Source organism: Opisthorchis viverrini, assembly GCF_000715545.1.
Source record: "Opisthorchis viverrini unplaced genomic scaffold opera_v5_40, whole genome shotgun sequence".
NCBI lineage: Eukaryota > Metazoa > Platyhelminthes > Trematoda > Opisthorchiida > Opisthorchiidae > Opisthorchis > Opisthorchis viverrini.
The window spans coordinates 135432-148753 of record NW_008751694.1 but is presented as its reverse complement, the minus strand read 5'-3'; the positions used below and the strand labels follow the sequence as shown (position 1 = coordinate 148753).

The following is a 13322-nucleotide window of genomic DNA, read 5'->3' as shown; positions in this document are numbered from 1 at the left end:
GAAAAAAAAACAACTTTTAACTTCATCACAGTTTCCAAGCAACAATTGACGGATTACAGTAGGCCTCTACCTGGTGTTCCTACCATATTAGCGAAGGTACCAAAACCAGAGAGGCGTTGGGTAAATTGTTATAAGAAACTCGGTAGCTGTTTCAAACAATCGATCAGATTGTCGTTCATCTGACCACTTATTTGGGTAGTCAAAATCGACCCGGCTGCCCAGCAAGGGAACAAGTTACCCATCGATATCGAAATCCAAGCTTTGAAATCTATGGCGCAGGACTGGGCCTTGAGGGAAAAGTCTATGACGCTGCAATGGGCTTGCTCTTGTCGAAGTTATCTTGCAGCTGCTGCGAATAGAGGGAAAAAGAAATGCTTTCAGCCTGTAATCATCGCTGTTTCCAGAATGCTGTCCAGGTCTAATGGGTAACTGTTGACAGGATTCGTCTTGAGAAGAATGGCAGATCTCTAGCCGCCTACGAGTATTGTCAGTTAGGTCACATACACCACATGCAGGAGCACCATTTGTCACTGAGATATCCAATCAAGTGCTCAGTGAAAAGGGACAAAAACTGGTTAGACGATGATCTGAAAACGAAGCATTAACTGTGGATTCCCTCTGAGTGAGAAACTCTGAGAGAAAACAAGCAGGTGACCAACGACGTTAGGAGCCATGGTAGTCAATCTTCATATCCCGAAATTATCGAATCTAGTGTGCAGCTATCTGCACCATTACTCAAGCACCGTAGAGCACCACACAGGAACGTGCATCAACTATACATCAACTTCCGATGTCATCGATGAGCTAACGCCTCCCACTGGAATAGGGTAATCCATTACCGACCAAAGCAAGCTTATTTCAAATTGCTAACCCCTTATTGTCAGTGAATAGGGGACTAAGGCACTTTGAAAACGGTGGACCTTCTTGAACGGTGTATTGATCATGCACTGTACTGCACGTCACGTCTCACCGCAACGTCCGGATGCAACCTCGGCCACTCCAAAACACATTAATAGGAACTAGAAAAGCGGCAAGCATAGCACACACTGTTGTTAGTGCCACTGCTTAGTGCCACATGTTACGGTTATGGACTTTTCCAAAGGTTCACTTCCCTTGGTTGGCAATCAACAAGCTCCCTTATTATTTGCCTCTCTGCATAAATGATCGTTTTAAACTGGCGCCTAGTCTAACACAAATCTTGTGCACATTCTTGGATGGCACCATAACCGTGGGAAAAGAAGCTGCTGTGTCAGAAGGCCGTAACAAAGCTAGAATGATGCCACAGTGACCTTTATTTGAAAAAAGTCCGCTGAACTATTCCACAAAACGCATAATTTGCCCTCCGAAATCTAGAATAATCGAAAATTGCCACCCTGATCTGTGAGTGCAGTAGAAATTCATTCACCATAGGCCGATGAGAGAAAAGTTAACTAGGCAAAAGTTGTTCGAAGCGTATCGTCGTTTTTAACAAAACATATATTTACCGCCATTACAAACAAGGGAGGTTTAAAAAATGATAGTCTGAGCGAGAACCAAGGGGTAATTTAAACTGTGATATACGGAGAATAGTGAAGAGGGAAAGGTGGCCAGAACAAGAAGCTGTGTGGCGCACGAATTCAGACAATGGCGATTGTTGATCAGATGTAGTCTCTAAATAACACATGCATGGTAGCCGTTGACCATAGTGGCACAGAATTAATTTACTTGCCACCTAGCCACTTTAATTTTACTGTTTGAAACGAGAATTATGCCCATATTCAACATGGCACCGTAGTTGTAGTAGCATGCTAGCAGGTACGGATCCCAAAGTGAGTGCCCAGGTGTTTGGTAAAGCAATCAGTGCCAACTAACCGGGATGCTGTTAGCTACAGATGAATAGGCATCATACTTTAGAGAATTTTGAGTTCTGACAGTCATTAAAAACACAGGGCTTGATCTGATGGACTACCATAATCGAAAACAGATGACAGAATTCAGAAAACTTATTGTGTAAACCATTTGCTAAGAAAACGGATTATGGTATCTTTGAGAAACCGGAACCGAGGATAACTATACAAGCTCCCAATCCATGATATGTGCAAAGTTGCCGGCGCTCCTTGACGATGGTTTTGCGAACGTTCTGGGGGGGGGGGGGCTAGAGTGCAGCTCAGTGCTCCCAGGCGATGCTGAGCTAAGGATACTGGTCGGAATGGCAAAGGTTATAAAATAAGGAAAACACCACTTTTTAAACATAAATATGAGCAATTCGCACATACCTCGGATTGTAGTCTTACCATTTCGACGTTTTGGGCGAACGTTTTGCATAGTGAAACCCAAAAAGCAACAGGTTATATAAACTCTGGAGAAAATTGTTCTCCTGCACGCGTAGCACTTTCATACTACTCCACTTGATGAGCGGTGTAAAAAAACTGGACAGTTTTAACGATAGTTGCCTTCCGTTTTTGTGTACAAAACACTGGTACTTGAAAATTAGGTGTAGTAATGATTTCCCTAGGAACAAGCCCCTTAATCAATATATGTATACTTGGTTGCTCCTTCCGCTCGGCTGTTTTTCGAAAGACCCGAGACAAGTGAGAAACAGCATTCCATTTCACTACCCAACAACAACCCGAACGCGATTCCGTTATCACGAGGCTTATTGAACATATAGGCATACAGCCATGTGCGACTTTTCAAAGGCATCAACCACACATCAACCGAAATGGAGTGCTGCGGCTTATCCTTTTTTGAGCCCTTACAGAAATGAACTGCACTGAGCAGTGTTCGCATGCGTCGGGATCCCAAACTTCTTTTTCGTGTTCGGTTGCCATGTAACCACACAATGGGCATCTTTTGGGCCCTCAGATCAACTTGTTATAATCGCTTTCATTGTGTGGTTGAATCTGCCTATCCGCTGAAGTTCATTGGAGCGGTGTCCGTCGTCAAGTCAAGCGTACATTGCAGATCTAGATGCGGCTTCACGTCATTCTGTGTAAACTGAAATTTGTGGAAAGGAGTATGGTGCCTGAATAATGACACAGACGTTCGTCCGGTGGCCACTTTGCTCGAACCCTGGGGAAATAAGCACTTCAGGCTAGTTTTCATGTATACCATTCCTCTACAGTCCTCGGGGCATAGACGACTACTGTTATGGAATTCAGCAGTTCACAGAGTTTTATCGTTCGCAGAGGACAAAGACCTGTAGAAAATAGGAATCATTCTAAAAGTTCTACAGGAACCTAAAATTTGCAGTTACCATCGATGCTTCAGACCAACCAAGACTCGAAGACTGTTTCTCCACAATACGCGAAGTGCGGTTCGGAAAATAACAATGATGGTTGCCGGCGTGAGACGTAAAATAAACGCGCTTGTTGTCAAAATCGACCGCATGTACATCCATTCATTTTTAATCTTGGCAAAGATGCTGTCAGTGTGGTCTAATTACAGCACTCTTGCAACGAGGTTAGAAACGTGCCATGGTAATTGAACCGTGACTTGATACCTAGGATATTATGAAAGTTACGGCCCTCTTGAACGTACTTCCCACGAGCGTAGGTCGCACGGTTGTTCTACCGTTTAAGTGAGTGTTAGAATAAATCCCTTACTGAAAATTCATTCCTTCGATTCCACACATTGGATATATATTCCTGGAAGCGGACACATGGACTATAGCACGGTGGCTGTGGGAATTAGTTTGAACCATACTTCACTGGATAAACCACTAAACCGTGGTCCACCTGAGGGCACCCATAGTACTGGCCACAACCAGGATGTAGCACCTGTCGACTACCTCATCCTTAACTTTACAAGAATTGCATTCGCAACAGAACCCCAACGAGACCCATCAAACTGTTGTCCCTCCAGGACATCCATGCTTAATTCTGTCTGAAGTCGACACACAACAATACGAAGATGAAACAAAAGGTATAGTTTCACTCCACTGGTGAAGGTCAGGCAGGATTCCAGCGCAGGCGAACAGTGTTAACGACCGTAAACATCGACGACTCTTATTGATTGAGCTGACCGTGTGGTAATCGATGATAAGCTAGTATTCGCTCAAGCGTGAACACGTTTGCCCGTTCAGACGCGAGAATTCATATGCGTCCAACGTGCTCTGGTAGAATAGTGGTAACACGTTTGTCTCGCATGTGTCAGGTGTCCGGAGTTCACTCGAGTCCAGTGCTTGCCCCCCCCCCCTCCTTAGGTGCGGATTCACCAGAATAATTGCGCCAGGACAGGAGGACGACTGTTCAAACGAGAGTGATGTGAATGTGAACAATACACATCCCACAAACCACAACACAACATGCATCAAGCTAGTATTCAGTGGCTTATCTACCCCTTACTTCACACGTGTATCACATGATAAACGTACTGGCCGATTTTCCGTCTCTCGCATGAGTGATGGCGCCCTGCATTTAACCTGCATTCGCTTCGAGTTCTATGCTGGTGGTCTGCTACCCTTCTGTCAAAACAATGGAGTTTACGATTCACTTTACACTCGCCTGCAAAAGGTATTTGGATAATGCAAGTGTGTTAAAAACAGTTACTTTGGTGGAAAAATATTGTCTGAAAATGGTATGCGAGAAAAAATTATCAACTGTTTCTGATTCTTCGCTGCTTATAAATATAGACAAGCTACATATTGAAAAAACGCAACCAAACATGGCATGGAATTGATAAACAGCAAACTCACTTAAGCTCTTCTGCGATAGCCACAATTCGCTCCACCCGAGACTGATGCGACCCTAGGTCAGCCTCAAAAGCCGAATGCTTTTGCGCCATTGCTCTCAAACTGGACAGACTGGCATTCTCGTAATCACGCATTTCCAGTGCCTTGGCTTTGCCTTCTGTCCAGGCTTCATGCGTGCCACACTTCAAACGAAACTTCCGCGCCAAATGCTCAATTTGTTCCAAGCGTTTGAGTTCAGTTAGTAACCAGTCCTGTGTGAAGATAAAAGGTGCACCCGGCAATAGTGTTCTTGTCCCGCGCAAACACAAGCATACCTAAAGTAGTTTTACGATTTAAAGTTGTCGATATCGTCCAACTGTAACACCCTTTCGCTGCCTAGCTGCTAAACGACCCGAAGGAGGCACCTGGGGTACTGCCAGGTTTCCCAAGCCTAGACAAGTGCAGCCGGGATGCCAGGGTTAGGTTCGAACCATGGACGTTCTGTCAAGAATTTCGCGTTCTAACCAGTGAGTATTCTTGAGCGACGACAGACGGTTACATGTGTTTATATATGTGATATATATATATATATACATTACATATATATCGTATATATCATATATATACATGTGTATATGTGTATGTATATATACATATATACATATATACATATATATACATATACATCATACATCATATATATGATATATATATATATAGATGTGTGATCAGTAAATAGGAGCCCACACTAAACGGTTTCGTACATCAATTGCTTTAATGTCCTTGCGTGAATGCCACAGACGCACTCTAAGAAATCGATAAGATTAAATAAAGCATATGAGATACTCCAGGTATCACCCTATCTTTATAAGCATATGCTTACTTGTGGGGGGTTGAAACTGCTGGATGGATATCCAAGGGGAAAAAACGGTTTTCTATGACCGGATAGCTTCTCGCTACTGAGGACTAAGCTTACTTCACCTCGATATTTATCATCCAGTCTCCGGTACAAAAACTCACCCCTTCTGACGTCTGGTTGGGCTCTTGCATTGGATCAATCGATGAATTCTTCATGTATTAATAAGCAACCTGATCGACTAACCTATCCTATCCGTAATCACGTGATTCAAGTTACTTTGCAGATACCGTAAGACTAGTTGCCCTCTTCACCTGCCTCAATACTGAAGAGGCAAGTAGGAACGCTTTCAGCCACCAGTCCCTGTATTCACATCGTATTATTCAAAATTCTGGAAAAATAACAGTCTTAATTTTTATCTTGTTCATCCAAGTGATAGTGCACCCACCAAAAATATTTATTTAACTGCACGGAAAAATACTCTCGTCGGATTATGTCACACTACTACCTAGTACTTTGAGTCAATTACTGAACAAGTAATGCAACATATAGCTGCATGCTCCCAAACAGCCGTTCGCCATTGCAGTCGAATGTAGTCGGTGTTCACCAAAAATTGGGGAATAAAAGCTTCCCGATCCTTGATAGAGATTCCCAAGTTAGGGGTTGTTGATGCATCCCGTTTCTCAGAACGGGGTCCACGTGAGCCCCGCACTTGGCTGGCGACAGTTCAAGGAATCGCGGCTAATCGATGGAGGTCGTGTTCTTGCTCTCTGTCACTTCCCCAACCATCTGAAGTGTAGGCTTCTCAAAAAGCTCGCGACGATTGCCATGTCCGGCTCTCGACGATTTTTTTGGCCCTCTCTCTTTTTAGGGGTTTAAATACAAGTAACTGGGTCTTATGGTTGCACAGCGGTGAAGCATCAGTTTCAACACCGATGATGCTGTCCCCGATCTGGTACCCCATATGGACAAAGCATTGAGGAGTGAAGAAGAACTCGGACACTGAGGCATGTGCACACAAGCTCATCGCGGCCATTTTTCGTTCATTTCAGAGCAGAAACCAAGCCGTGAACAATATTCCGAAAATGTATCAAGTGATCAGTGATATAAGGTTCAAACAAGGTTCAACAAATAAGCCTGGAATGATAATGACACCACGGGAATTCGCCACCGCATGCGGCCAACAATTAGGTAGAGGCCTCAAGAAAGTAACCCGCAGTTTTTCAAGCATGTTACCCTGAGATAGCTTTTAGTTCATTGCGCAACGACAAGCGGACGGATACACGATCAAGCCGCGGAATACTGGCGACACAAATAAGCATCTACGTGAAACAGCTAGTTTCTACAAAGAGGAAGAGACAGTCGTTAACAGTTACACGTTAGACGAAAACGCCGCTCACGGAAGAATCAAGGTCCTAAATCAGGGAAGACCCAGCTAAAATGTGGGTTTTGTGATGGTCCGGTGATGTCGACTAGGATTGCTCACCTCAAATCCTTTCTCATAGTTTTCAAGTTGTTTCCAAGCCGAGTTGATGTCTGCAATCATGTGGCCTTCAACAGGCAGAAAAACCGGGCGGTTTGCAAGACGTAAACGAGTTTGCAGCGTATTGAACAAGTTTTCCAACGCCGCTTTGTCCTCTAATCGTGGAGGTTTCTCATCCCGGCGATAGGAGCGATAGTTATTCAGTTTCATACATGTCCCGGAAATTGTGCCGTCAGTCGTCCGATCCTTTATGGGGAAAATGTTTGGTGCGATGAAATTCCTTATGTAGGACTACGGTAATGAATTACAAATTACTGGTAAGGATAGGATGAGCCAAACACTACCAGTTTGGTATAGCCAGTAAATGTGACAGGAGCGGTCGTGCATGGCTTTGGTTTCCCAGGAGAATAACACGCGGTTACTAATCACACTTACGCGCATTGCAGTATGAATTCGTGTAATCTGTTACTTCGGTCCATGCGACTACTCTATCAATAATAAGCACCTGCCAGTCCTTGTTTGGTCCAAATTACTAACTACTCCAAAGCTATACGTATGAATGACGATCCATGTTTCTGATCAGGTTGTCCAGGACGTCTCAGGTTTGGTATGCCCTGAAAACCCTAGTGAAATAGACAGTCTAACATTTCATATATCACGGTACAGCTAGTAAATATTGTCACATGATGGTGTAGAATTTACACAATAGAATGGCAGTGTATTTCAACGACAGTAATAAGGAAGAACATTCACTTATAAGATGCTCGCAATAGGTTGGCAAAACAGCCTCAACTCATTAGCTGGAGTTCGTCGTGCAACAGGCACTCATCATTAATATGGTCCTATGGTTAGCTACGTGCTGAATATGGACGATGCTCAGAGCAGAACGGACGGGGTCATGAAGAAATGCCTCACCCGGAGGATCAGCAATCCATCTACCCAAACCTTAGAACACCAAGTGATTACAGACCACTACGGATAACTGTCGAAATTAGCTTGTAAAAATGACAAACGGTGGATTCATTTCGAATTCATCCGGGAATCTAAGCAAGAACGAGTAGACGCACCTTCAGAAATACCGTCTTTGATTCAATCCAGGATAGAAGGTCCGAAGCAATTCGTTCATACTCCTCCATCAAACGCTCATTGTCCTGATTCGCACGAAGGATTTTGCAGATACGATTGGCAGCCGATTCAGCCTGTTTTTTTCAGCCGGGCGAGAGAAAAGAAATCCATTATGGATATCAGCCGCTAGATTTTCCAATTATGTTGTTGTTTTCAAATGACGCATTAAGAATGTACAAACCATAAAATAAAACAAGCGAATTGCCTACAACGAATGTAATCCAATTGCATAAATATATTAGAGGTGATTGAATCGTACACAAATAAACACACTTTAACATGAAATTTCCATATGACAAACATCACCCTAGAGTAGTCTTTTTGATCAGTTCCGAGATAACTTCGAGCGAGGAATCTATTGAATTAGTGATAGGTCGTGGGCCACCAGCACAACTTGCAGCTGGTAATTATGTATGGACTATCGCCGGGTCAGTAAATCGCCACGGAGCAATGTGGCATGTCAACGGTCACAGTTAGTGAGTTCACTGTTTTACGAGAACAACTATCAGGCTATCAGTCAAATATCCAAATTCCCATGTGTCTATTTATAAACATTTTATTTATATCGGTGGGGGGACCTGGGCTTGGTAAAGTCCTTTTGAAGTCAATTTATTCAGGCAAACTTCCAAACCGGACTGCATCACTTTGGTGTGGCCAGCTTTCATAGAAGGCGAGAATCACAGATATAGGCAATACGAGAATCGCCTCAAAATTTTAGTCAGGTCACCTTGTTACACCGAACGTTGCCTTACTCAATAGTCAGGTAATCAAGGTGAGCTAACAAATTACTCATTCTTCTCAAAGGGGCTAGGAGAAATACCTACTCGATGGGCTCTCAAGTGATCAAAATAAACAAATTTGCAAAAGGATGTCCAGTCATTATCGTTAGTTTTCCACGCGAAGGATATGAGGCAAATGCCTGAAGAAGAGGATATGTATGTCATGAGACCAGTTGAATACACGGACAAAATATATGTATATCATAAGCCAACAATCAGGACAATTTTCCAGTCAAAGTTGGGGGATGCAGTTCACATGTACGGAAGAATCTTTCTCGTGTGAAATTCCTGCTGAATGTGACACATGACTGNTTAAAGAAACCATATCAGAAATTTTTTAGTTCTGCTTCATCTTAGGCCTTGGGTGACATCCGTCATGTGATTCTGTCACCAGCCGATCCCTCAGTAAGTTCAGCTGATTCTAGTGTCCTTTGTAGCCAAATAAATGTGGCTTTTCAAATCGTTTCAACAATGCGCAACTTTTAAGGAATGACTTGACGGGATAACTATCTTCACAGTAGCACGTGAGTCCTCTAGTTTGCCGCGTGCTGCACGTTTTACAACGCTGGACACCGTTGAAAGTGTCAGGTGTGTTTCACACAGGACCTTCTCGAGTTTGAACGCCATTTCCTTGAAACCGTGCCCATTAAGCAGTGAAAAATTGAAAAAAAATTCATAAAATTCTTTGTTCGAAGCACCCAAACTAATAAACATTTAACAGTTTCTCGAAAGTTAGAGCAGTGGATAAAACAAGCCAATTCTGCATAATATCGTCTAGTCATGGTGAGCTCCGACAACAGTGCCCAAGGTGCGTAACGGTCCATAAAACACTAGTGATCGCGAATCTCTAAAACTGACAAGTCAAGTAAAGACTCTCAGCATTGGCGAAGGGGGATGAACTGGAAAATACGTCATGTATTATGCCCCAAAAAATGCTCCTCGGAAATATCGTCTTGGTGAGCTCCGACAACAGTGCCCAAGGTGCGTAACGGTCCATAAAACACTAGTGATCGCGAATCTCTAAAACTGACAAGTCAAGTAAAGACTCTCAGCATTGGCGAAGGGGGATGAACTGGAAAATACGTCATGTATTATGCCCCAAAAAATGCTCCTCGGAGGCCTCAAAACATGTAGGCTCCGCCGACAAATTCCGCTTGATTTTTCTTGTGACAGAAATGTCAGTACTACAGTAAAACGATGAAGCTGAAGGTCGGGCGCTACAAGCTGGCTAAGTCCAGTATTGGTAGTAGGCATTAACTGCTAGTGCAGTAGCAGGGATCCAGTGGATAACTCGGGTATATGAGACGTCTGGTTCGCTCTGAGTGAGCATGTCCAAGGTGTACATCTATTTTGGAACCAGTTGCGTTCATAGTGTGGCGGCCCACCCGAAAGGCATTCACTGTGGTGGCTGTCTACCGAGCTACATTTGCAGCAGATCAATCAAACTGAGTTTTTACGACGGGCTGCAAGGTGTGGCCGATGAGACACCTAGGTTCAATATATTGTTAAGTGTAGCCAACTGGTTGACTCTCTGAGCAGACCAGACCACGCCATAGTGAGGTTCAGCTGTGTGAAAATTGTGACGAAATCGCAGCACCTGGTCATACAGACATCACAAATACGCACACCCAGCACCGAAAATGGTAGATGCATGAATGGCGTCCGGACGATAGTTATGCCGTGTGCCAAACTGCGGACTTTGTGGCAAACGCTTGTGAACTTATGTGTGTCACGCAGTTTTCCGTACTTGTTACAATACCTTTGATTAGTTCGGAGACAAATATTGAAACTTATTCTTTATTTATTGTAAAATATTTGAAAATTTATCCCCTCCCGTTTACGTCAAAACACTGATACCCAGCTTACTCCTTTTTGCAAGATTGCCGAAGGGACGGGGAGGGACTAAACGCTATGAACAACGCGTCAACAACGACCGTCACGCAATGGACCTCTAGAAGCACAAGTTGCAGTTATGAAGAAACTTGCCACAAAAATATGCCCAGGCCGGACTCCGAAACTGGAATTTCATTTTACACATCCAACAACCTGATTTCATAAATCAAAGATCGCTTCTCAGGATGTTATTAAAGATCGCTAATGGATTTGCTTCAGGTACCAGCCTTGCGAATGATCTGCTACGGGGAGTTCGAAAAAGTCGATGAAACACGTTTGTTGCGACACATGCAAGCTCCGGGAATTGAGAGTACTATATATATATATATATATGTATATATATATATATATATAACGTTGGGGCCATAGAATTGTGAAGTTGACCGATGGAGGACATTTTTGAGATAGACGTATGAGAGCCCAACCTGCTGTGCATGCGGCACGTAGTAATCATTCATTTGATTAGTGTAGGTACCGAAAACCTACCTTCTGTGCACCCGCGAAGGCATGATAATAGGCGGAGACGTAAGTCATCACCGATCGTTCATCGGGCCTTACTGTGTTCACCATATCTGTTAAAAGGGAAAAGCATGAAAACTGTGAGCGTTCGGACAGACAGGATGCGGAACTTAGACCATCAGAAATACCTGATTAGTATGTGGAAAATGGAGATCATTCTGAGCCAGAAAGACTGAAGGTTCCACACCAACAATTGAATGACCCAGATATGCAGTACTTTAGGGTACATTACATGGGCTGTTAAAATGAGGAAACACAGTGTCTGGTTAGGTGAGAATGTCTGGTTCAAAACTACAAAATGCAGTTAACAACCCATATTTGACGGACAAAATGGCATAGTGCTTATTGTCTGGAAGGATACTTTCGTTCGTGGCAATTTTTGTCTGGTGTCTCACATCTGCGTATTCACTGTTTTGAAAGTAGCAGTTTCTTACAGAGTGCACCGAGTCATCGATATCATAATGTAAACCACCTGCTCGTCTGGTAATCTGATGATACCGTGATCTTTCCAATAAACGTTTCACCATTCTTGAACAACTGTCACCGAAGCGGTTGGTATTGTTCAATCTTTTAACAACTGAAGGTAAACTTGCAACTGTTTTCATGATATATCGGTTGCCGAAAAAACTAGACAACTATACCTATGGGTAGAGTTTCATTCATTTGCAGCGTTTCCAATTCTGAATGTTCAGAGAAATCACCTGATCACGCTTCCTGCCCTGACAAGAACCCGTTTCCGCCCGGAACGATTGTTTCGGAAAGTTACGATGACAAAAGAGTGCTGAGTTCATCCATCTTCTTGCTAAACAAATCGCCTTGTTTCTTTTGAAATCATATGATCCGTTCGCACCTATTGGTGATAAATTACTAGCCTTGGAAACAGTAGTAGGATTCGGTGATCCATCATGTTTCCCAAAGTCATATAGGGATTATCGACCAGATAAAGCCATTTTCGGTTGTCACAGAGTAAACCGTAAACGAATCCGTTTCACACTGTTTGAGAATTTACGGTAAATGGAGTTGATCTACTTAATTACTGTTTTTACGTGTGGAAATCCGACAAGCAATAAGAATAAAGAGGCTCTCAGATTCACATGGGAAACATCTTCAGGAACACTCCCGGAAATAAATTCAGCAAACGGACCCAGACCCATCGATTTTTCCAAAACTAAGTTGAAGAATCTATAAAAATTCGTAAATCAGCTTCTTCCTAACAACAAAATGACCACTTCACCTGAGGTTACTAAATTCGGTCTAGGTAACAACCCAGGTGGCGAAGGGATCCTGAAAATAGCCTTGACTAAAAAACGGCCAGCTGTCCACGAACAGCCAATCTGAAATGAAAAGTTTCCGAAGTACCGATTCCAACCAGCAGCTTGTCGACGTTGCTGTTTCTCAGCACTCATCTCATCCCGTCTGTTGGCGATGTGGCGTCGTGTCATTTTTCCATCTATTTTAGCCATTATATATATATATATATATGGATGTATAAAAAGCTGTTTTCTTAGGATAAAGATAACGGGGTACTCAAACCTTTGTAATCCATCCGAGTCATCTATAACCCGGTAGTCCGAAAAACAAGAGAATATTTGGTGTCTGCGTCTAGTGTCCAACAACCAGAAGTACTATGCACCTTGGGTACTCCGTGTGTTTCTGTGCTACAGAAGAGCTTCCTGACCAGAGAGTGATAATATATCTAAATAGTGATGATACTTCGTCAAACGGTGAGATCGGATAGCTACCGGAAATTAGACTCGAATGATAAAGTAAGCTTTGGTAAAACGCGGTTGTTAATTGACGGATGTAATGCGGGTTGCTTGATCTGCCAATATTTTTCGAAAACAGTGAAAAAATACTGACACAAACGAATTCACCTTGTGTTAAACAATGGGTGTTCGGGAACAGTATTGGATGTGACGCGTACATCCACAAGTCAGATTACCGGATATTTTTCAAAAGATCATGGTTCCAAACAAACCGGCCAGTCCATAACCAATCAGGTCAAATAACCCGGTC

The 13322-nt window shown here is 43.1% G+C and overlaps 2 protein-coding genes across 2 annotated transcripts in view; one reads left to right on the top strand and one right to left on the bottom strand.

The window, feature by feature from the left end:
* T265_02869 (hypothetical protein) overlaps nucleotides 1–13322 on the bottom strand; it is a gene marked incomplete at both ends in the record, with an annotated part of 49209 nt that overhangs the window by 23681 nt on the left and 12206 nt on the right. The window contains 4 exons of the mRNA XM_009167222.1: nucleotides 4676–4923; nucleotides 6994–7236; nucleotides 8058–8189; nucleotides 11274–11359. Coding sequence (XP_009165486.1) covers nucleotides 4676–4923; nucleotides 6994–7236; nucleotides 8058–8189; nucleotides 11274–11359 — 709 coding nt within the window. The remainder of the gene's footprint in view (nucleotides 1–4675; nucleotides 4924–6993; nucleotides 7237–8057; nucleotides 8190–11273; nucleotides 11360–13322) is intronic.
* T265_02870 (hypothetical protein) overlaps nucleotides 1–13322 on the top strand; it is a gene marked incomplete at both ends in the record, with an annotated part of 55621 nt that overhangs the window by 32961 nt on the left and 9338 nt on the right. Inside the window, 2 exons of the mRNA XM_009167223.1 lie at nucleotides 4184–4493; nucleotides 9252–9299. Coding sequence (XP_009165487.1) covers nucleotides 4184–4493; nucleotides 9252–9299 — 358 coding nt within the window. The remainder of the gene's footprint in view (nucleotides 1–4183; nucleotides 4494–9251; nucleotides 9300–13322) is intronic.